Consider the following 23,972-nt stretch of genomic DNA (forward strand, 5'->3'; position numbering starts at 1 on the left):
AGTCCGCATCGTCGTCGGGTTGCGTCACGTCGTCCTCTGTATGTGCTGGACTTCGAGAATCTTGGAGTTGTTGAACTTTTTGAACCAGGTCGGAGATGCTGTCCTGAAGCTGAGATATTTGAAGTTGCAATAGAGATTCACTTTGGACGTTGCCTTCAGGGGTCTTTTTGGGACTTGATTCTTTAATCTCGGGAGAGGCTTCACGCGAGCGGTGCGACATGTCGGAAATCCCTGTAAGAAAAGCGCGAACTTGCGCTCTAGTTTGGACCATCCCTGAAAGAGGATCGGGCTGCTCCCTGAGGTTGCTCATATTGGAGGGGGCAGGTGAGGCAGGATGGAACCACCCGTGGAAATCTGGTAAGGGAGGTCCTGGCGGAGGTAACACTGGAGATTCTGAAAAAGGTGTTACTGCTCGTGATAAGACAGGGGTAGGTAGCAGAGTCCACGGTTCTGAAAAAGGGTAAGGAGCTGCTGTCGGAAGAGGAGGATATCCAGGGGAGGGAGTGCCTTCAGGATGTAAATACTGACTTGGAGAAGGTACACCCTGTAGAGGAGGATATCGGGGAGCTGAAGGAGGTGGAGAGTACCCTGGGGATGCCGAAGGTGAAGGGTAAAACTCTCGCCAAAAATGAACAGCAAACTCCTGAGAAATATCGTGTTCCGGATATCTTCGTGTCTCGTGGAACACAACCTGTACTGTGCTGAGGAAATAATGTAATTGAGGTGCCTCACGCAGAAGGTAGAGGATGTGATCCAAGTCACTCGGAGGGCACGTGACACAGAAGACCCAAGATGCAAAGGCTCCAAAATGGGCTGGCTGTGCAATTTGAACACGATATTGTGTAGTAGCAGGTGCCTGAGGTGTCCTTGAATGGCCGGGTGAATTACCAGGGGTTTCCATGCTTTAATGTGGATTCTTTCATTTGCTGTAATTTGTTAAAAAGAATCCTGAAAAATCAGATTGGAAAAACTCCACCTGGCAATACTTTAATCTGCCAAGTGATTGCGTAGAAGAAAGCTACAAATCGTTGTCCGGAGGTCCATGTTGCAGTGTTTTGCGAAGAGTGCTCGAGGCTTGTCTGGTCCGGGCTGTCAACGGGCTGTCTTCATTGCGAGAAATGTGGCAACTGGTGCTGAATTGGCAAGGTGAAAGTGGCGAAACAAGGAGAGGGCAGCAGACTGTCAGAAAAAGTGGTATCCAGGGCTGCAAATAGGGAGTGGACTGTCAGCGAAAATGGCGAGGCAAGGCTGGCAGGAAACAGGAACTGGCAGCGCAGATGACGAAGTAGGGCCTGGCAGCGCAGACTGATAAAGATCTGCGCTGACCGTACGGCGTGTACGGTACAGGCTGTACGGCCTGTACGGCAGGCTGGGCGAAAAATCGTACAAAATGTACGGACTCCCTGCGCAGGAATGTACGGCTGACTGCGCAAGCGTACGGCTGGCTGCGAAGTGGCGCAGGAAGGTACGGACGAGATGGCGCAGGAGGGTACGGACGTGATGGCGCAGGTGATGGCGCAGGTACGGACGTCCGTACTGTTTCTGTCTTTTATTGAAGGAGAAGTTACGACTTTTCGCTAAGGCTGCCTAAAGGGTTAGTTGCCCCAAAAATTTAAATGGGGGTTTAGTTTAACCCTAAGGTAGTTAGGGTAAACCTAGGGGTAGGGGATGGGTTTAATTTTTGTCCCTTTTTTACCCCTCTAGGTACCCTTTTGCAGGTACTTGGGGCCTAGGAGGTGTGCCTATTCGAAGGGATGTGACCCTTGGAATAGGTGCACCTGTTCATGAGGGGATGTGTCCTTTTTGTTAAAAGGGGTGTGACCCTGCATGAATAGGTATGTCCCTTTGCCCATGATGGGGTATGTCCCATGAGTGAGGAGTCGAGACTCGTCACCAAAAGGTGTGTCCCATGGTGGAAAAGGCGCGTCCCTTGGTTTTGGGACAGCCCAAGCACCTTAAAGGACACGATTTTGGTCGTGTCCATTCACATCAACTTGTGATGTGAGGGAGATGGAGAGGCCAGGATGACTTTAGGCGTTTAAAAATTTTACGCTCATCTTCTCCATCTCTTCCATGCACTATGTGCACGGATGTCCTTCTAGCGGCAAAAATGTATCAGATCAGCGCTAGAAGGTGGGGGGCATTTCCTACAGGCAGGAGCGAATTTTGCTCTGATACCACTGTAAGAAATCCTAGATTTACTATATTTAGAACTGTGCTAAGGAACAGAAAAGAGACTGATATAGCAGAGAACAAGGAATAACTGTATTGCTTGAATATCTGTAGGGTGGATGTGATTGTCATCCATACAATTTGGCCTCTCTTATATAGAGAGTGAAGAGTCACACATGAAAAGGTGTGTACTCCAAAGGGTATGTGCATGAAGAGGTGTGTACCCCTTGTGAAGGGTGTGACCCTTGATGAGAGGATACATTACAATAGGAATGTCTCTTCATTAGAATGTCTCTTGTGAAGGGTTGTGCCTCATTAGGAAGTGTCCCGTCGAAAGGGCAAGTGTCCCGTCGAAAGGTCATACCCTTCCACAAGTGTCCATTCATTAAACCATCCATAAGTCTAGAAAGAGAAAGGAATACGTCACAGATCGTGACATGGGTGGGCTGATACACCAGAGGCCCGTGAGACCCTGCTCACGGAGATACATAGTTTCTATGAGTGTGAGATGGAGCTGGCTCGCTTCGCAAGGGAGCAGGTCCACTTCAACTAGGAGCAGAGCCGCATCATACAGGAGCAGGCTAGGGCCATTCGGGAGCAGGCGGGTCTTATTCAGGGACTCAGACAGGATATCATGAAGCTCCAATAGGAGGTCACAGCCATATACACTGTCCCAGGGAGTACCCTGGTGGTTGAGGCACAGATTGCGAGCATGCAATCTGCTATTGAGGAGACTTCCAGATGGGTTGACGTGGCTAAATGGGAACTCGCAAGGGTCACCGTTTCGGCTACCCTCATGGAGCAACAGCAGAGAGCCAGTAAGGCTCTCAACATCAGAGTATGCGGGATCCCACGCATTGAGGCTACACCGATGGTAGATGCGACTGCGTTCGTGACCGCTACCCTGGGTGTGGTTGAGCATAGGATAGAGAGGGCATGGCGGGTGGGGAGAGATCCCAACTGAGAGCAACCCCTGATCATACGATTTCATGACACTCAGGCACGACTTTCAGCTCTACGACGCAGGTCAGTCCTTCGAGATCAGCCAACGATCTCTATGGATGAGGACCTCACACCTCTACAGATTGAGGAGAGGCGCTCTTTGCTGCAGCAGCAGGATCAGGCCTGGAAGGAGGGAAAGTGGGCAGTGGTACGAGAGGGACGACTTCTTACAGGCCCCCACAGGACACCTGCCCCCTCCCCTACATAGGGAAGTGGGTTCTATGAGACTCAGATATTCGAGACTCTGTCCTGCACCATTTGGAACTGTAATGGTACCTTATGGTCAGAACCAGGGAACTTCTCGGAATCCTATACAGGCCACGACATAGTCTTCTATACAGAGACACATCAGAGTCTAGAGCGCCCTCTTTCAATAGTCAGCGGATATACATGAGAGTCTGCCTACAGAGATGAGACGAGGGGTATAGGAGGAGTTCGAGGTTCAGGTGGAGTTGCAGTCCTTTTCAGATCCACACTTCGGGGGATCATTTCAGTAGAGCAGAGAGAGACACATTCCAGATTTCTTTAGATCCGCATATGACACATGGACAGCCAGGATCTGTTTGTCGCAGTTTGCTACTTCCCCCCGGAGACCTCCCACTTTGCCAGAGATATTCGAGGCGATGATGAGACATCCCCATTTGCTACCCTTTATCAGTCCATCGTTGACTTTTCTAGCCGCAGAGAAGTCCTTCTAGTGGGGGACTTCAACGCGAGGACAAGGGCCCGTCAGGTACCACTTCTTGACTTCAGAGATGATTCCAGTCTACTGGCAGATGTTGACCTTGAGGAGGCAGGTATGGTACGGGTTTCGCTGACAGGCGAGGTCCATTCTCATCTTATGGGCAGGCCCTATTAGACCTAGGCAGGATACATGATCTCATTATCTATAATGGTCTTGACAGATGGCCCGCTTCAGGTGGTTTCACATGCTTTCCACATGGGGGGGGCTCCAGTGTTGTTGATTACATCATGGGATCCCCTGTCTTCACATCTCGCATTACTGACTTCACTGTAGCACCTCTCCTCCCAGGGGCTGATCATACATACTTTTTCTTTCGCATCTCCACCTCCCTTCGCACAGCACCTTCCACCCCACTCAGTGCTTACTCCACCTACCACGATATACGCTTTGATCGGGATGGGGACGAGCATTTTCTGAGCGAAATCTTCCGAGCGTCCGAGCGAAGGAAAAAAAAAGCTTCCAACTATGCATAAATATGGCAAAAATCGATAAGAAGAAAACATAGTTTCACTTAGAAATATGCAAAGTATTATAGCAATGCCTATTTTATACAAAAATATTTAGGTGAATCTGTAGGAATGGTGAGAGCATAATGGGATGGCTTTTGAAGAAACCCACATGTAGAGTAGACTTCTCTATGAAAATTCCCTTATGATCCTTCTTACAACTTTTACTTAATAGGGGGTGACATTGAAAACCCTCTCTCAACCTATCTTCATGAAAGAGTTTCTTCAAAGAAAACTCATTGAAGCAAGCCATCCAGGTAGTTTCGCCAGCGAAACCCCTTTGAAGCAAGTCTCCCAAGGTAGTTTCGCTGGCGAAACTACCTTGGACAGCACTTTTAAAAGTGACATAACTTTCATATCCAATGTCCAAATATAGTCATTCAACCACTCAAATTGATCGGAACACCCCATTTGAGCACATCTATGGAGTTATATTTTGGAAAATCTTTCATATATAGTATTAAATATTACATGTATTTTATGAGAGTGATATATAAGCCCAAGTTAATACTTATTTATAGTAATTTAAACTTCTTTAGAAACATGTCCATAAATATGCTATAAAAACACTAAAAAGATATTGCCATATGATATAAATGTGCTAATAAGTAATTATATATGCATAGTATTATTACATTGAGAGTGATTATGAGGAATGTTTCTTAAAGGAATCAACACTTTTTTAAGGTAATAACAGGGGTACAAAGGGATGTCTCTAAATAAGAAAATTATGTTGTGTAAAAATGAATGAGTGACTAGTTTGTATATTTTTATGATAAAGGGATCTAGTTCTAGTGAAAATAAAAGTGTAAAAACCATGTTTCCTAAAGAAAAACATTTTTAAAAATCTCTTGAAAAACACGCTCGGATAAACCTGCTCATAGGTTTTTGCTCGTAAAATTGACGCATCCGATCGGGATCACTCACCTTCTTACTCTGGCCGTCTATACATACTTCTCGCTTATATTAACTTCATACCTTTTAGAGGATCGTGCTGCCCTTATCACCCACTCACTACACGAGGCTGCCATTCACGCTTTTCCCCACACCACCCGCCCACCACCCCCTGGAACCGTACCCTGTAATAGCTGGTACGATGATGAGTGTAAGGCCTTACGCCGTCAACTCAGATTCGAAACCAAAAACAGTCTTCCATGCGCACCAGATATGCTACGTGAGTAGCGTAGACTAGTATGGAGGAAGAAACTAGACTTCGTTCGTCGAAACGAGGAGGAGCTATTGAACATTTTGTTTAGTAACAACTCTAAGGACTTCTGGCGGAGATTTCTAGAAGAACGGTTCCCTCCGCCACTCACTGACACCAAGATCTGGTTTGACTATGCACACACACTTTATGACATCCCAAATCAGCCAGTCCCTAACCTCTCACACATGCCTCGTCCTACATCCTGCACCCTCTTCACTAGAGGAGGGTAAAGGATGCCATAATGAAACTTCATAATGGCCGAGCGAAGGATCATGAGGGGCTATGCACTGAGTTCATTGCATATGGGATTGACCTCCTAGCCCCGATCTTAGCAAAGCTTTTTAATGAAGCGGTTTGTTTGGGATTTCCACACACTTGGACCATTAACACTATCTCACCCATCCACAAGGCAGGGGATCCCATGAGCCCGGAGAACTACAGGACCATTATGATGGGACATGTGCATTGGTATGGATGCTCGTTTAGTAGCTCCACTACCACAGCTCGTTGTATCAGGATTTTCACAGTCTCATAGACCCACCGGTCGTCCGAAGACTTTTTTTCTTTCTTTCTTTCTTGCTTCTTACTGAGCCATGAGATACATGCTGAACCCAATGAGAAGCAATAGCGAGTAGTGGACCGTTTGTCGTCAATGTCCCCTGACCAATTTGAGTCGGTGAAACCACTCAGCTCTAGATCACAATCTGAAGCATAATGCAAGACAAGAGAGAGAGTGCCATGGACATATCTGAGAACCCTCTTTGCTGCATTCCAATGTGTGATCGTGGGACAATGCATGAACTGGCTCAAAAGCCCTGTGGCGTAGGCAATATCAGCCCGTGTGGAGCATAGATATATCAAATTGCCAACCAACTGTTTGTACAAAGTGCCATCAAACTTTTCAGCAGTATCATGCTTACTCAGCCTGAGTCCCTTTCCAATGGAGTAGCCATAGGCTTACAATTCTCCATTTTAAATTTCTGCAACAACCCCTTCGAATACTTTGTCTGTGACATAGAAATCCCATCATGGGTCTGCCAAAACTCAATGCCAAGACAATAATGTAATAGGCCCAAATCTGTCATGTCAAAGTTGTGACACAAAGCGGACTGCACTGCTGTAATTTGCTGCAAATCACTGCCAGTGAGTATGATGTCATCCACATATAGTACCAACATGACCAATTCTGATTTTTGCTCCAGAACATACAGATTTAGCTTTGTATGAGTGTTTATGAAGCCCTGGGACAGCAAAAACTGATACCATGCATGAGGTGCTTGCTTCAGCCCATATAGAGCCTTCCTGAGCTTGCATACCTTGTGCTCTTGTCCCTTCACCTCAAAATCTTGGGGCTGATGTATATAGACCTCCTCTTTAAGATCTCCATTGAGGAAAGCGGTCTTGACATCCATTTGGTACACTGACCAACCATAAAACGCAGCAAGAGAGATGACAGAATGAATGGTGGTCATTTCAGTTTCCATCACTGAGGTCATCAAAGAAAAATTGGCATTTTTATGATTTTCCTGAGTGCTAGCCCTGGTTTTCCTCAAAGTAGGCTGATCCTTCGCATCTTGAATGGTCAACCTTGCCCAATGTGGAATAGATTTCTCTGCTGTACCACTCGGCGTTGCATCAACATCTTTAGTGGCCTCACGATGTTGATAATGCCTCCAAACATGAGGCTGTCTATTCTCAATAATTGGCTGCAAATCTGAAACATTTGAGGGAGAGCCATCCTCAACATGTGGCAAGCCATCTGAACTATGAGAAGTAGAAGGGGAAGCATCAAGAGTGTAACTGGCCTTAGATCACTAAGGGCAGTGTATCTGTCTCTACTATCTCACAAAGATGAAAATACAGCCAACTTAATTGATTGCCTTTGTTCACAAATCAAACTCAAAGCATAGAACTTCACTGCATAGCATCACGGAACCATTCAAGACAAGGGAGGCTAGAATGCCCCTACTCAGAAACATAGAGAGTGACACCTGTTGGCCCCAACACTTGGTGCCCCTTGGGGTATTTATTTAAACTGGTCAGCTCAAAGATACAAAGGGACTCCCTTCATGAGGTCACCCGCAGGTGCAACCCAGTACAACGCCAACCCGTGGATGTGCTAGTGACCAACTCCTAGTGCTATTACCTTGGTTCCTTTTAGTAGACATGCATAATCACAAGTAGATCAGTCTGACAACATGCCAAGCAATGCATTACCCATTTCCAAGCCATTACTGAGCCTAAGGCCAACCACTGCACCCCCAGGAAGAGAGTATCACAACCAGTGTCCCAATCCTCTCCCGGGCTGACGGCAGGGCATCCAGCCTAGTAGGAGCTCAGTAGGAATGGCTGTAGCAAAGAGTGTAGAAGGAAGATGAGAATTCAGCCAACAGGAAGAGCTTGTTTCAGCACAAAACAGCTCTAGAAGTAGGATGAGAAGCGAACAGCAGACTCTGGTAGGAGGGAGCTGCCTAGGAGTGTCTTCCAGCACCAGAAAAGATAAGAGAAGAGTGCGTCCAGCAAGCTGTAGCAGATCAGCCAAGAATGCGTAGAGAGGCGCCCATGAATATGACTTCATATGCAGAAAAGAAGAACTTCTGTCACGAAGAGTGGAAAACAGCTTCAAAAGTGGTTCAGAATGAATCTATAAAGGTCACAAAGTACCTTGCTCCTCTATGCGTGGGAATAGTCATGGGGCCACATACATCACTGTGCACTATCTGCAACACTCTGGTTGCCTTGACTAATTCTTGCCTTGTTTATTGAATGGCAAGCGATGCAATTTGCCAAGTGCACACCCCTCACACACTTCATTTGCTGGTTGTTGCAATTTTGGCATTCCCTGAGTCATATTATTGTTGTACAAGTGGACAATGCCCTGTGATGGACATGTCCAAACCTGGCATGCCATAAATCAGCCTGGGAAGTGTTTGCTACAGCCAATACCTTCTGATCATAAGGCTGAGCATCAAGCTTGTATAAGCCTTTGTCATATGTGCCTGTTGCTACAACCTCATACCCTTTCTTTGGATCCTTGATCCTGCATTGGTTATCTTGAAATTCGACCAACATATGTTGATTATGGGCGATGTTTGAAACTGAAATCAGATTTTGCCTCAAATGTGGAACATACCAAACATCTCGGATATACTTAACTTTCCCATTATCAAGCTGAATGGGAATGTGCCCAACTCCGATGATGTCTTGAGAAGCATCATTGGCACAGGTAACCTGTCTGCCATGAACAAGTGTGATGCTCTCAAACCACTCCTGGCGAGGAGTCATGTGCTTAGTAGCACCACTGTCGATATACCATGTATCACTTGCAACAAGGGAAGCATCCCTTGATTGATTTTCAGCATTCAAATCCCCCCTGGCATCCATCTTCTTATTAAATGCAGCAAACACAAAATCTCTATCACCTTGGGCAAGATGAGCTTCACAATGTGCATCTGAAGCACGAGTTTCAGTGGGGGCAACAAAATTACTGCTAGAGCTGTCCCTTTGCCTTTTCTTTTCATTGGCAATCCTTTTCTGACACTCTGCGATGTAATGTCCTGGCTTCTTGCAATAGTTGCATTTGCCCTTTTTTTGATTTTTGCTTGAATTGCTTGCATTCCCTTCCTTGGGCTGAATTGTATGGTTGTATTTTGGCTCAAACTTTTTCTGAAATTTGCCCTTTTCACCCATGGCAAGCGCTTCCTCACCCTGACGAGAGGCTTGGGCAAAATTTGAGCATCTCTTCTCTTCTTGCAACAGAAGCCCAACTAACTTATCGAACGAGAGTGGGGTTGCCCTGAGAACAATGGTCAATGAAGTGACGAATGTGCCATATGAGGGCGCTAAGCTATTGAGAGTAATAGAGACGAGCTTCTTGTCTTCTATTTCCTCATCAATACTTGCAAGTTGATCACGTAGATCAGTGATCCTGGCAATATAATCAGTGATGGTTTGGCCTTCCTGCATGTTGAGATCCTTGAGCTGATTTGTCAAGGCAATGGCCCTTCCCTCATTCTTAACATGATACATGTTTGCCAATCTTCCCCATGCTGCATTTGCATCCTTGCACGACTTGATAGTCGTCATAATGTGTCTCTTCACATTTGTGGCAATCAAAAACATTTGTAGTAGACGACTATTTGCCTGTAGTCTGACCCAAAGAAGCTGTGTTGGACGTAGATGAGCCTGCTGGCCTCACCTCATCCCCACTAACAATATCCCACAAGCCCTTACCAACCAAGATGTTCTTAAGCATGAATGACCACAAGGCATAGTTTGGTCCATCCAGCTTGTCACCCTTGGATAAATTGCCAAAACTGTCTGAAAGAGTCGACATGATGCAAATATGCCTGCAAAAAGAATTGCAAGTCCCAAAAGTGTAACTGGATGCAAATGTGTCTGCAAATCCCAAACTAATACTAGCTGCAAATGCAAAGTACGATTGGCTGCTCTGAAATGCCATTGACTGCACAATGCAATCGCTGCAAAAATGGCATCAACCAATCACTGCACTCTGCTGCAATCTGAAATGCAATTCCAAACTGAAAATGCACAACCCAAATCTGAAATAGCACATCCAGGAGTGCTCAAATGCATCCAACGGAGCTCAAAGGCATCCACAACTGTAAAGTAACTGCAAATGCACCTAAGAGTGCAAGAGTATGGGCTGCAAAAACAGTCCCGAAGCGAAATACACAGCTCAAAACACTTATGGAAAGCACACCTTGGCCGGAACCACCTGCAAAACAGTCCATTGATTGTGTGGGCAAATTGGAGATGACAAAGGAGCTGAAGTGAGCTTCTTGGAGCTGAATGAAGCTGTTGCGAGTACTTCTGAACACAATACACGTGTAGGGAAGAGCCTGGAGAAGTATGGAGACGCTTGGAGTTGCTGGAACACACCCGGGAGAGGCTGGAGCTGAAAAGAGTCCAGAGCTGAGAAAAAACGCTGGAAAACAGCCGAAAACTGCTCGAATCGCCTTCAAAATCACCTTTCGACAAGTCATACGGACTCCCAGCATTGTCGCGCAACTGCACGAACAGAGCCGTACGGACGCACGTACAATTGTACGGACAAAAAAAGTAAAATATGTTTTTCGCCTGAAATGGTGTAGGACAGCTTGGTTTGTATGCGGGCAGCTTGAAAATTTTGAAAAACGTCGAAATCAGACCTCAAAGGGTCAAAAAACAGCCGTTGGACTGTTTTTTCTTTCCCCTGCTCCAAAACAAGTTTCTAACGATGAAATGAGGTACTGGACTGAACTAGAGGAGGAGCTGAATGTTGGAGCTACCTCAAACGAAAGCTGGAGAGCTGAATGTGAGAACTAGGAATGCGCACTGGAGCACCAAGTTTGCCGGAGTCTGGAAGCAAGCGCGGGAATGGGCTCTAGAGACGGAAGCGCTCTGATACCAAATGTAGGAACAAAGTGGAGACAGGTTGTGAACACAAGTGAGCAAGAGTGCACGCACAAGAAAGCTCCAATAGAAATGTTCAAATGAAACAATACAAGTACTTGGTATATATAGTACCCAAGTACTACTGGTCAACCATAGGGTTGACTTTATGCCTACAACACCATATCTTTGTAATCTCTTACAGATGGTGCCGTGCCAAATGATAACGAGGGTGGTTACTGGAGGTACATTTTGGCCTCCCATCGCCAAATTGAAACGGGTGACCCAGATGTTCTAAGCAGTAATGCTGGACACCGTCTGCCAAACACTATCCTCTTGTGAGGGCAAAGGTTGTTGGCAAGGAGGAGGAATCACATCTTGCACCTCGATCTAGAAGGCCCTTTATCCAGCAGTCCTATAGGCTGGGGACACCATCTCTATTGAAAAGGCATGACCCCTTTGTCAACCAGGCTGCCATGCCCTAGGTGAAGTCTCATCCTTTGTGTCTGAGCCTTGATCCAGACGGCCCTCTACCAAATCCTTTGTGTTGTGGACAGCGAGTGTGAAATTGTCTTGATGTCCTTATCCTCACAATGTGGAAACTCCCATCCACTCACATCTGGTCCAATCACATGCCGAAATCTAGTAATGACCTCGTTGGGCACGAAGAGAAGCAAGTACATGATAGGAAGAGGAATGTTGAGATGTAGACATCAAGGGAAGTGAACCATACTTTATTGGAAAGGAGGGATGAGAGGGAAATATCAAAATACTAGCTAGGTGGCTTTACAAGAATGAGCGTCCTATCAAGGAATTGCCCCTTCCTTTTATAGCCAAAAGAGGGGGTCTCTCCACATTAATGTATCCTCCCACATGCATGGTGTGTGTGGAAAAGTCTCCCATGTGGGCTAGGTGGGTACGCACTCTCAATTGTATGCGACAACCCTTTGCCTCAATTTTCCACATAAATCAAGCCCCATATCTCAAGTCTATGATACTCCCTTGGTCTCTTTCCAATTTTATAATAGGTTCAAACCTCTAGGAGAACAAGTGGAGGGTTGGCACAAGGAATCTTGCCACCTCATCCTACTTTCCCCATTATTTAACTAGCTCTCTTTGTCCTTCTATACCTCCCCCACATGGACCTATCCCATATGGAGGGAATAACTCAATATAATAGCCATCTCCACCCATTTTATATTGCTTCTCCCATGGACTTTGAGCCATATCTCAATTATTGCATCCTAGGTGGAGGGGTGGCACATGGAGGAGCCATGCCACCTTGCATTTTATAATATTACTATTATGGATTATGTACAACACACCTTATGGGTCCTCTTACATGGAAGGGTGGCACATGGTCATGCCTTGCCACCTCAACCTTGGGCCCTATGCACACCATATTTGATTATACTATTGCCACATATACAAACACACATACATATTAATGCCTTTTTCCTTAGACAATTTTATCCATAACAGTTCCCCCCCCCAGGCAGGGAATGCACCGCATTTCCATGCCTGGGACCATCACGAACAAAGAAAGGCTTGAGGTAGTGCTTGTTGATCACCTTCTTGCCATATGGTTCATGCAGCTCCTGAACTTGTACAGACCCATTGCTATGTTCTTTGATGACTTCGTATGGACCAGCCCACAGTGGCAGAAACTTCTTATCCATTTGGTACTGCTCTACCAATGCGACTCTCTCGAAGGGGTCCAGACAGCCACATCTAGCTATAGACGACAACGGATGTGTGTAGTGTATGAGACCAGAATCTAGTAATCTAGTAATGACCTCTTTGGGCACGTGCTGCTCTACCAATGCCACTCTCTCGAAGGGGCCCAGGCAGCCACTGTAGACGACAACGGATGCGTGTAATGTATGAGAACAAGGGCACCTTTGTAATCTGTTTGGAGTGCCCTGCTCTAGAAGGCTAGAATCACTCACTCGGAGCCCACTGTATCTCTTGTAGGGGACGGCTCTCCAACAATCAAAGCCACCACAGAGACTGGTCTGTCCATGCATTCTTAAGCTCACATAATTAGAACAAATATTGTAATCGGATTATATCATGCACATCATGAAATACGTCAAAAGAATTTTAGATGAACATAAATTCCATAGCTAGTCATCTGGCTCCCAACTGATGCCAACAATAAGGCTAGGCTTTAAGGACTTTGGCTTTCATGGGTTCTCCAAATGCGAGGGAAACAGCCTGCACGGCTGCACAATTTAAGAATTCAAAACCTCAACTTGCTTCTAGCAAGAATTGTACTACTTAATCAAAGTAAGAATCAGAAGTGTGAACTCTTAGTTTCATGCACTCCAAGATTCTCCAATCCCAAAGGAGCAGGCCTGCTTCACCAGTGCCACAAATTAGCAACCGTAAATCATTATATTTTCATTTCCATTCTTCTAACTATTAAAAGATTTACTTAGTTAAAACTTTATTCTAACAAACTTCAATATATAGAAGCTGAAAATAGAGCTTTGAAGACATTGGAGCTAGCTGCAGCTTAGGGTGTCCTTGTTCACTTGAATGGCGACTGTCTTAAGTTGTTCAGGTGGCCATATGAAGGGAGCATAGACGTGCAGATGACTGAGCATAGTTCTGCACATATAGGGCTCTTAATGGAGCACAAATGCAGCTATAAACTGAGCACAAGGGTGGCGTCAAACTGAGCAATCAAGTGGCTGCATGTTGAGTTGTAGGTAGACTGCCAACTGGACATGATAGCTGGCTACAACTGCAACTCACTGAACTGACTGGAGCATGCAACTGGCTGCAAAACCGAGCATGAAAGCTGGCTCAAGTGTAGCTAGCTTCTTTAAAAAAAATAAAAAGATGCTAACTGACCATGAAAACTGGTTACAACTGGCTGCTAACTCAGCAATGAGCTTATACACATATTTATTTGTGAAGGTGATTTTCAGTATTTATCAAAGACAGGGTATGGAAAAATGTATGTGGCGATAAGTGTGCTCCAGCTTGATTTTAAGACTCTATAGCTGTCTTATGCATGTTTTTCCAGCCAAATAGAGTGCCTTTGTGATTTACGCTTCAGTTAAGCATTGCACTTTCAATACATTCCTGCAGTTTTTATGAACTCCCAGAAGAGGGCCTCCTTCTGTCTCCACAAATTCTTGTGGATAGTGAAGGTAAGTTTGGGCAGGCACGTTTATGCATGTGAATTATTCCCTCAATCAAATTACAATTGGATGAATTCCGTCAGCTGTATTCATTCCTTTATTTATTTCATTGAATCCCTTCATAATTCCTATCCTTATTTCTGTAATTTTTTGTGTGCTGTGGATTGTATTTGCTGTTTTGAAGCCAAGCTATTTGTGAAGTGCAGCTTTTCAAACTCCATCCATACATTTATGGTGCAAGCACTTCCTGCTGTGCCAGGTTGCTCCTTGTTAATGGGATGAACACTTGCATCGGCTTCAGCTCTGTATTGGTTGGGCATTTTCATTAGTAGAGACTTCCATCTCTTCATCATCATTTAGATAGAGAATGATGTATAGAGATCATGAATTGTTGGTCACCTTTTAGTTTGTAATCTTTAGTATACTGTCTGATATGCTGTCAATAATTTTTTTCCGATCACACAATGTGAATGTCATCAGAATATTCTGTCCTGCCCCTCTAGTTCATGACCTTCTCAAATGACAAAGGTGCCTGGATGCTTGAAGTTGTGTTCAGCTTGGACATTTGGTACTTTTGTGCAAGGGGCATGCTAAATAACTGAAAGCTTTTATATGTTGAATAAGAAGTGTGCACCTTTCTGTATGTAGGCACGTATATTTTTTGCCAAGGTATTGACTATGAAGTTTATTTTGCTTTGTGGCAATTGAGAACAATACATCAGATACTCATCTGAGACAATTGTAAATCGAACAGGTTCTGGAGGGAGTTGCACCCACAGTACTTCTTGGACTGGACTATCAGAAGCTTAGGAGTGAAGGTTTCCTGAGCCCATTTCATCCTCGATATCCAGACAAATTAACCAATTCTGCACATCCAGCGGTATTTCCATTGTTGCAATCAAGTTGTAATATTTTGTTTCATGGTAGGGAATGTCTGAAGTCCATGTGAAGGTACCAGTTTAAGGGTTTTAACATGCATCATGGCATCTAGTCTTAAATAAATTATCTTATATGTCGTAAAAATCAACTTTATAACAGCCTTGTTGTTTGCACAGAGAGCACAAGACTTGGCAAATATGGATAGCTATAGAGATTGGGTGCTTCTTGGTTACCTTGTTTGTCCAAGCGAGCTTCTACGAGGGAATGGAATAGATATTGTTACGGTTTGTATTCCTAGGCAGACATTGGCTCTCGTTGAGTTATTGGGAGCTTGCTTTGGGGTGATATGATGAATATATTGAAATAACTAAAGTATTTATGCAGGCACTTTTGAAGGATACATTGGTCTTTCCTTTGTTTAGAGATGAGGTGAGACCCATATCAAAGTTGTTGTGATCATATAACTTGTTATGACAACCAAATGTCCTCAGAACCAGCTCATTTTCAAGCAGGAGGAGCCGCACTTAAACTTTTTATTGATTGCTCTCATTGTATAAATTTTATGTTTGGAGTAAGATTTAAGTACACCCTCTATCATTATTTTGTCAATGCACTCATTTCATGATTTGCAATGTAGTTTATCCTCCTTCACGAGGAGTATCAGCTTTATGTGCTCCCCAAAATAGATGAATCAAAGAAGAGTGCAAAAGCTGGACGCCTAAAACAAAAAGATGCAGATCAAGAATACAATCTTGCCAAGCAGGTCAAGAAGATGATCTGGTAATGTTTATGTTTTCCAGGTGGACAGATAGTTGATAAAGAAAAGTGAAGATAAAGAAAAAGTGCATCTTTTGAGGTGGACAGATAAAGAAAAAGTGAAGATATTTCCTGTGAAGAATATTTCACTTGCAAACAATATTGTTGAACTAAAGTGCTTCTGTAGATTCACAAAAACGAAATTGATAAATAACGAGTGGAGTTTTTCTAATGAGTTATTTTTTCTCTTGAAGCTGGGTTTGTTCAAATAGTTTCTATAAAAGATGTATAGACATTTATTTCATTCTATCCTTTGGCCTTTGCATGTGAAAGATAGGAAGATATAGTTGAGTAAAGAATGAAGATAAAAAGGGCCTAGTCAGAATTGCAAGGCGAATGGCAGACTGTTGGAGCATCAATGGAACTTGAACTGAGCACTTTATTCACGGAGAAAGCCCAATATATAGGCAAGAGAGCATACATCTGTGACATCATCAATGATCTCAGGATAGAATCCTTAGATCTTGTAATCACTCCTTGATTCTCTCAATCACACCTAATAGAACCTTCTACTCTAGCACACCCACACTCACACACTCCTAGCATAGGACTCCTAGCCCATAGGCACACACACATACATCAATTTGTCCTTCATTCTTCCCCACAAATTGATGACCTCATCCCTCAGCAGTAGTACATGGTTTGCCCACCATCATGTGGCAACACATATGGCCCCAACCTGTGACTCACTCCTAGGACTCTTGGTTTACAACTGGGAGATAGACAATGACTATGTATGGAAATCCCCATGAGTCCTACAAGGTAAAACCTCAAACAAAAGACTAACAATCATTTAAGGATGGACTATCCATGGCAGAGAACCATTATTGACCTCACCCACAAACAACTTAGAAAACATATGGGTCATCACCCTTGTCAAAATTGACTTGGGTGGTGAAAGCAGTGAGAGCTTGAACATCCTCTAGTTCTTCTTCTTCTTCTGTCTCTGCTTCTTCCACAAGGTTTGTTGAGCATCTCTTCTTTGCATAGCATTCTTTTTCAAAATGTCCAGGTTTTCCACAAAAGTTGCACTTCATCTTGCTTTTTTCCTTGAAGTTGCTTTTGGCCAAATATGCCCCATGTTCTTTGTAGTCATTCCTCTATTTGATTTTCCTTTCCTCTTATGCCTCAATTTCCACCAAACTAATCTCTGGTATATTGGTGAGAGCAATGGCAATAGTGCCATATTCCTCTATTCCTCAGTTAGGCTTCTAAGTAAGATAGCAATTACAATGTCTTCATAAGATTAAACTTGATGCTAGATAACTGAGTCAGTATGCTCTTCATGGAATTTAAATGTGAAGAGATGGATTCTCCTCTATCTAATTTCAGATCAAAGAATTTGATGAGCAAGCTAAACTTGGAACATCTCCCCTGTGCTCCAAAGACAAGCTCAAGATGAGTCCATGTAGCATGAGCAGTCTCACAGCCATCAATGTGGTGGATAAAAGAATCACTCAATCCAAGAGCAATTATGGCTAGTGCTTTTTCATCCTTAGGGAGCCATAAAGCTTCTCCTTCCCTAGTTGGTGGTTTCTTTTCTTTTTTATTAGCCACATTCCAGATTCCCTTTTTCATGAGGATAAATTTCAGTTTGGTCTGCCAAGTATGAAAACCCTTGCCCTCAAACTTATCTATCTTGATTTTGGAGGCCATTTGGAAAGGTCTTACCAATTTAATGGCAGTGTCTAATCCCTTTACAAAAGATTAGTCTTTCTGAACAAAGAAATCACCTTCACCATATAAATGCAAATTGCTAGATAAAAATTCAGAAAAACCTAGTTGTTTGGCATATGCATAACCAGTTGGCTTCTCCCAAATCCTCTTAACTGGGGTCTTCTTTACCTTGTACTTTGTCGTTCTTGTAGTCTTCTTCAAGTGCTTTTCTCCCCCTTTCGGGATCAAACAAATCTAGCTTTGACTGAGCAACCTAAGGAGCAATCCTGAGTCATAGATCTATTGGAAGGCCAACCACATGGGAGCATGAACGAACTCCCAAAAGCACCTGAAACAGGACGTTGTTAGGCCCTCCTCACCTGGGCAGTGGAAGGGCCTTGAGGGCCTCCTAGATCTCCTCATTTGTAATAGCGGCATCCCCTTGCTTGGTGATGCACAGGTGACCACCAAAGGGGTGTGCACCCAAACTACCTCCCGGGCTGCAAGAACTTGAAGGGACGAGGCGGTCAACACAAAGATCTCCTAGACGTCCAAGCGAAGTTAGCCACTCTCATCTCACAGTCCTTGTCACTGAGGTCTTGTCAGTGGTTTGGAAGAACTGCATGGTCGTCTTATCTTGGTGCTCGACCCAGCGCCCATGGACGAATTATAACAAAAGTCTGCCCTGTGGATCTTTGTGGCCTTGAGATCAAGCCACACACGCTCTATGGAGGCTAAGTCCTGTCTTAGTGCTTTCTTCCATTGTGAAGAGAATGTTGTCTTTGAAGTGCTTGCAATTGTAGCTCAATGCTACTCCTCCAAATGGCATTTGCTACTCATCTGGCCCAGCCATCCAACGCAGGATCATCCGTCCGTTGCCAAAACTTTGCTATGCATAGCCTGCTGGATTTCCTCCTCCTCCTATAGCAATGCATTGGGAATCCACACGCCTTGGTGAGGGACTCGTTGATGGGGTTGCTTCAAGAAGTGAAGCACAATCAGGGAGTGGTCTGACATTATCATCCCTGCAAAGATGCCTATGGCTCGGCCTCTGTGCATGGTCCATTCCCTTACAAATGCACTGTTGAGGTAGTGGGAGGTGGTGCAAGGGTGAGGGGATGGATTGGTGGGGGGAGAAGAGGAAAAGGAAGGTGTTGAGGTGATGGGGGATGGGGATGGAGGGGACGAGGGAGGAGGGTTGGGATGGATGTTTGGAACAGAAGGAACAAGAGGGGTGCCTCTCTTGTACCTAGCCTCAAGGTAGTCTCTTGAGTCGGTTGGGAATCCTGGGGTGTTAAGGAGAAAGGGTGTGCCGGAAAATCGAAGAAGACTTTTCCCATAGGTGGTTGAAGGTCATCCTGAGAGGGCTCACTTTGTTTCATCCTTCTAGGTGGTTGGGGGGCGGGCGGTGGGGACCTTGTGCTTGCCTGCTGTTGTCGAATGCATGGCGTCTTCGGTTCTTCGAGGTCTCTCGCTTGGCTTCGTGATGTGGTTGATACAAGTCCAAATTGCCTTGGATGGCTCAACCTGACTCGTGCTACTATCTGTTGGAGCGGGGATGTCTATCCTCATGGGTGCTAGCACTTAGCCTTGGTATGGCTAGTTAGGATCAGTCAACCCTGAGATTGACTTCATTGGTCAACACTTGTGGTTGACTTTGAGGCCTTTATTGGCTATCACTTGTACTTCCTCATTATCCATTTGCAAGTACTTCGTTTTGCTTCAGCTTGTTGTTTGCCTCCTCGCATTCCATTCCACTCCATTGCTCCCCGCACCCAACTGTGATATCACAGCTCTTAGGGCCTGCTCCCCTCATCTTGCTCACCTTCGTGCGCACTTTGCAGCTCCAGCCCATTGTGGTGCTTTTGCACAAGCCAACATCTTCTTTAGGTTCCCGCAAAGGGCAGCCGTACAACTACATGTGCCTGCGTAACGCCGTACATCATCTTTTGTGTGTGATCACACAACCTTATGATCAACATTCGTACAACGCCCGTCGATCGAACGTAGAGACTATCATACATTGTTGTTCGTACAACATTAGCATCTCAGAACAATTTGAAGAATCGTTCGTACAATTTTTGCTTTGCAGTCGCCATCTAGATTTGTGTTTTGACCTGACGTATAATCTTCAAATCTATTATAGAATTTTCAAATCTGCTCTGCAATTGAACGTTCTACTTCAAATAATTAGTGCATCTGACAATTGTTATATCTGACCCATATTTGGGGCTTTTGGTTGACCTTGGTTCACCTTTGCACCCCATTGGCTCAGATTTGCAGGTTTGTAGTTATATTCTCAGGAACAGTTGAAATTTGGAGCTTTTGTTTCACATTTGCAGGTTTTTGCTCCTTTGGTCACATTTTGGGGCTTTGCAGTACTTGCCCTTTTGGATCTCCAAAATTGGGGTTTCGGGGTCTATTGCAGGCAAATTTCAGGATAATTTCAGATTTGCAGGGTTATTTTGTCACATTTGCCTAGATAGCAGTGACATTTTGGCTGCTTTGACCTAAAATTGTGGGTTTTTCAGTGATGTTGGCACGAAATTCCAACAGATTTGGTCACATTTGCAAAGTTGCAGCTTACTTTGGGGCTTTCCAAATTTGCCCTCTTTTTGGCATATTTGCCCTCTCAGAATTTGGGGATTTTTCCAGATTTGTTGTTATTTGCAATGACCTTGGCTTAATACAGCCAAATTTGGCTTAGATTTGCATTTGCCCTTTGATTTGGATACTTTGCCTTCATAATTTGAGGCTTCTGCCACTTGTGCACTCCACTTGGCTCTTGTGCCGTGGAAATTGTTTTAGAGAAACATTTAGCCACTATTTGTGGGCATATTGTACTCAGATACAAATAGTGGCCATGGGTAACCCCAACCACTGTAGCTTCAATCAGCTTGTTGTCCTACTATTGTAGGAGTTTGTCAAAACAAGGCTTGCTTTTATTCATGCAGATTAGGCCTTTGCCACCGATCATCGGGGCAAAGGCAAAAGGAGGAAATATTACAGCAAGCCCAAACCTTTTCTAGGTATAAAAAGAATCTCATTTCTATCTCAGCCATCTCCACAAATGGCTTCAGAGTTCTTTTGATGATCATCGTTTGTGCCATGTATGATAACTGGTACAATAACTGTATTGTACTCATTGGGACACTTGACAACGGGCTGTATCACCGTGGTACCTTTAAAAAACAGGCTGCTATAGAACCTAATGCCATTGCTGAATCTGTGATTTCCAATACTCACTTATTGAATGAGAGATTGGGGCATCTGAGCTTTAATAGTTTGGTGAAAACAAAGAACATGGTGGTAGATCTCCCACTCATGCATGCAATTACAAAACATGTGTGTGAAGGCTGCTTGTTGGGGAAAATGCATCGGTCCCCATTTCCAAAAGACGGGACGCTTGGTGCATCCAGGAAGTTGCACCTCGTAAATAGTGATGTATGTGGGCAAATGCGGACATCATAACTTGGAGGCTACTATTACTTTGTTACTTTTGTGGACGACTTCAGCAGGTTCACTTGGATTTATCCTATGAGATTGAAGTCAGATGTCTTCTTTAGCTTCGAGCATTTTCTTGCCTTAGCAGAGAATGGGGCTGGGGAAACACTCTTGACCCTCCGCACTGACGGGGGGTGAGTACTTATCTTGATAATTTTCTGATTTTTAAGCAGCCCGGGGTATCATCCATTAATGCATAGTGCCATACACTCTGCAACAAAATGGACTTGCAGAGTGGAAAAATCGAAACGAATGAAAATGCGCAAGTGCATGCTTAAGGGGAAGTCTTTGCCCAATAAATTCTGGTTGAATGCTGCTATATGTGCCAACTATGGGCTCATTCGAGCACCCACTCGGGTATTGAAGATACCATTACCCCTTATGTAGCATGGACAGGCCACAAGCCTGCAATTTGACATTGATGATAAGGCCATCAAATGCATTTTCATTGGCTATGCTCATAGAGCAAAGGATACATGTTGTTTCAGCCTAGCATAGGCAAGTGATTGTCAGTAGAGACGTGGTTTTTACTAAGCATGCCCCTTTACCTTGGCTGGACTGTGAAATACAGCCATCAGTGGATTTGATGCCATACAGCCCTGCATAGATTCAGATGACAGTTTGCAGGGTCCGGCTCCAAATGCTTCTAGCAGCTCACAGCCTCCTCCTGTTGCCAATGTTCAGCCTGATTTGCAGCCACATGATGATCATGCTATTGAACAGGTAGTTACAGAGGAACGGGCTGTCATTAGACATCAGAAATGAGTTCATAAGGTGGCTTTTGGATACTCTTTGGGACAGCAAGCAAGCTGAGCCTTGGCTGCCTGCACCAGAGGTGGTAAAAAATAAACAGATGCTAGTTTGCTTCATGTTGCTTTGATTGCTACAGCCTGCAATGAGGAACCTCTCTGCCATAAGGATGCATTTGATAGTAGAGAATGGATGGATGCCATGAAAGCTGAACTTGATTCCATTCATTCAAATGACAGTGGGAGTTGTGTGACTTGCTAGCAGGCAAGTGTGCCATAGGCACTAAGTGGGTCTACAAATTGAAGCGGAAAGTTGATGGCAGTGTTGACCGCTACAAAGCCTGCCTTGTTGCGAAAGGGTATGCCAAGCAACATGGCATTGACTTTGAGGAGACATTCACTCCCACTTCACGCATCATGACCATTCGGTGTGTCATTGCTCTTGCATCCCACAGGCATTGGGAGGTCCACCAGTGGGCATTAAGACCGCTTTCCTTCATGGGGATTTATTGGAAGAGGTCTATGTCACCCCACCTCGAGGCTTTAGGTTGAAGGTTCTGAAAATCAGGTATGCAGGCTGAAAAAGGCCCTTGATGGTTTGAAGCAGGCACTACGGGCATGGTACGTGAATACACATTCTTTGTTGCTATGCCTTGGATTTCAAAAAAGCCCTATAGAGGCCACTCTTTATGTGTGGAAGTTTGCATCAGAATTTCTGATTTTAATTATTCTTGTGGATGACATGCTTATCACTAGGTAACACTCAGAAAATTGCAGATTTCAAGGTAGATTTGCAGAAATCGTTTGCAATGTCAGATATGTGCCGGCTACACTACTATTTGGGCATCCAGTTTGCTAATGTTGAGGGGGGCATAATGATTAGTCAATCCAAAGCAGCGCTTCCAATTCGAGGATTGCAAGCCAGTTTTTACTTTATTGGAACCTGGCTTCCGTTTCTCATCCGAAGATGGGAGTGCCCCATTCGATGCCACTCTTTATATGCAGGTTGTGGGTTGCCTTATTTACTTATGTCATATCTGGCCTGATTTGCAGTATGCCATTTCTTAGTTAAGTAGGTACATGCTCAAGTCCAACACATAGCATTGGCAGGCAGTGAAGCGAGTCTTCGGTTACTTGAAGGCCACGCAGCGTTTGGGGCTGTACTATAGCGATCAGTCTTAACTGGATTTGCATGCATTCATGGACAATGACTGGGCAGGTTGTTGACACCCGTGTGTCACATAGTGGAAACTGTTTCATCCTAGGCTCTTCAGGCATCTCTTGGTTCGGTAAGAAGAAGCCTACAGTTGCCCCTTCTAGACTTTGTGAGGTTGAGTACATGGAAGCCTTTATAGCTACAATAGAGCGTGATGGACTCCGTAAGTTACTCTCAGATTTTCATGTCAGCCAGAACACTTCTACGATCATCTCCACTAACAAGCAAAGTGCTTTGATCATTGCGTGTAATCCTATCTTTCATGGGCGTACCAAGCACATCGAGGTGCACTATCATTATGTTCGAGAGCACCTATCAACTGGAGATATACAGTTATCCTACGTTTATATTCATCTTGGATTAATATGTGCAACCATGATATAGTTTCCAATATACCTAAGATGTATCTAGGATACTTCAGTCATACCATGAAAGGAGGTTTGTTAGCACTTAGCTCTGGTATGGCCTTGTAGGCGAGTTAGGATCATTCAACCCTTAGGTTGACATCATTCAACAATTGTGGTTGACTTTGGGGCCTATATTGACTATCACTTGTACTTGCTCATTATTCATTTGCAAGTACTTAGTTGCTTCAGCTTGTTGCCTGCCTCCTCGCATTCCATGCCACTCCATTGCTCCCCACACCCAACAACAAACTTCTTGATGCTGACTTGGGCGAGGCTTTGGGTGGGTGGAGGGGTGACCTGCACGCGAGGGCTGGCTCTAGCCAAGTGACCCATTTGTCTGACGTGCTCAACCCAAGGGTTTTGCGACTTGTGTTGCTATCTGTGAGAGCGAGGAGGTCTATCCTCCACTTAGAGCCAAGTTATAGATTTGATCCAGACGAGTTTAATGCTATGGGGTCACTACAACCAAGAGGTCGCCATCTATGGGAGAGGAGTCTTCCTTCGCTAGATGAGTTCCCCCATCATCACCCCAGCCCTTCTGGAGCAGAGCCCTATTGTACTTGGCCT

The 23,972-nt window shown here is 44.6% G+C and overlaps 1 protein-coding gene across 2 annotated transcripts in view; it reads left to right on the forward strand.

Annotated features, from left to right (window-relative positions):
• Positions 1-23,972, forward strand: part of GRL (transcription activator) — a 142,228-nt gene that overhangs the window by 47,750 nt on the left and 70,506 nt on the right. For both annotated transcript variants that reach the window (XM_087375549.1, XM_087375550.1), the window contains exons 8-11: positions 14,933-15,058; positions 15,234-15,341; positions 15,442-15,486; positions 15,695-15,837. In XM_087375549.1, the coding sequence (XP_087231675.1) occupies positions 14,933-15,058; positions 15,234-15,341; positions 15,442-15,486; positions 15,695-15,837 (422 nt within the window). The remainder of the gene's footprint in view (positions 1-14,932; positions 15,059-15,233; positions 15,342-15,441; positions 15,487-15,694; positions 15,838-23,972) is intronic.

This window comes from Dipteris shenzhenensis, chromosome 6, assembly GCF_047967505.1.
Source record: "Dipteris shenzhenensis isolate YYH24624 ecotype China chromosome 6, Dip_SZ_1.0, whole genome shotgun sequence".
Lineage (NCBI taxonomy): Eukaryota > Viridiplantae > Streptophyta > Polypodiopsida > Gleicheniales > Dipteridaceae > Dipteris > Dipteris shenzhenensis.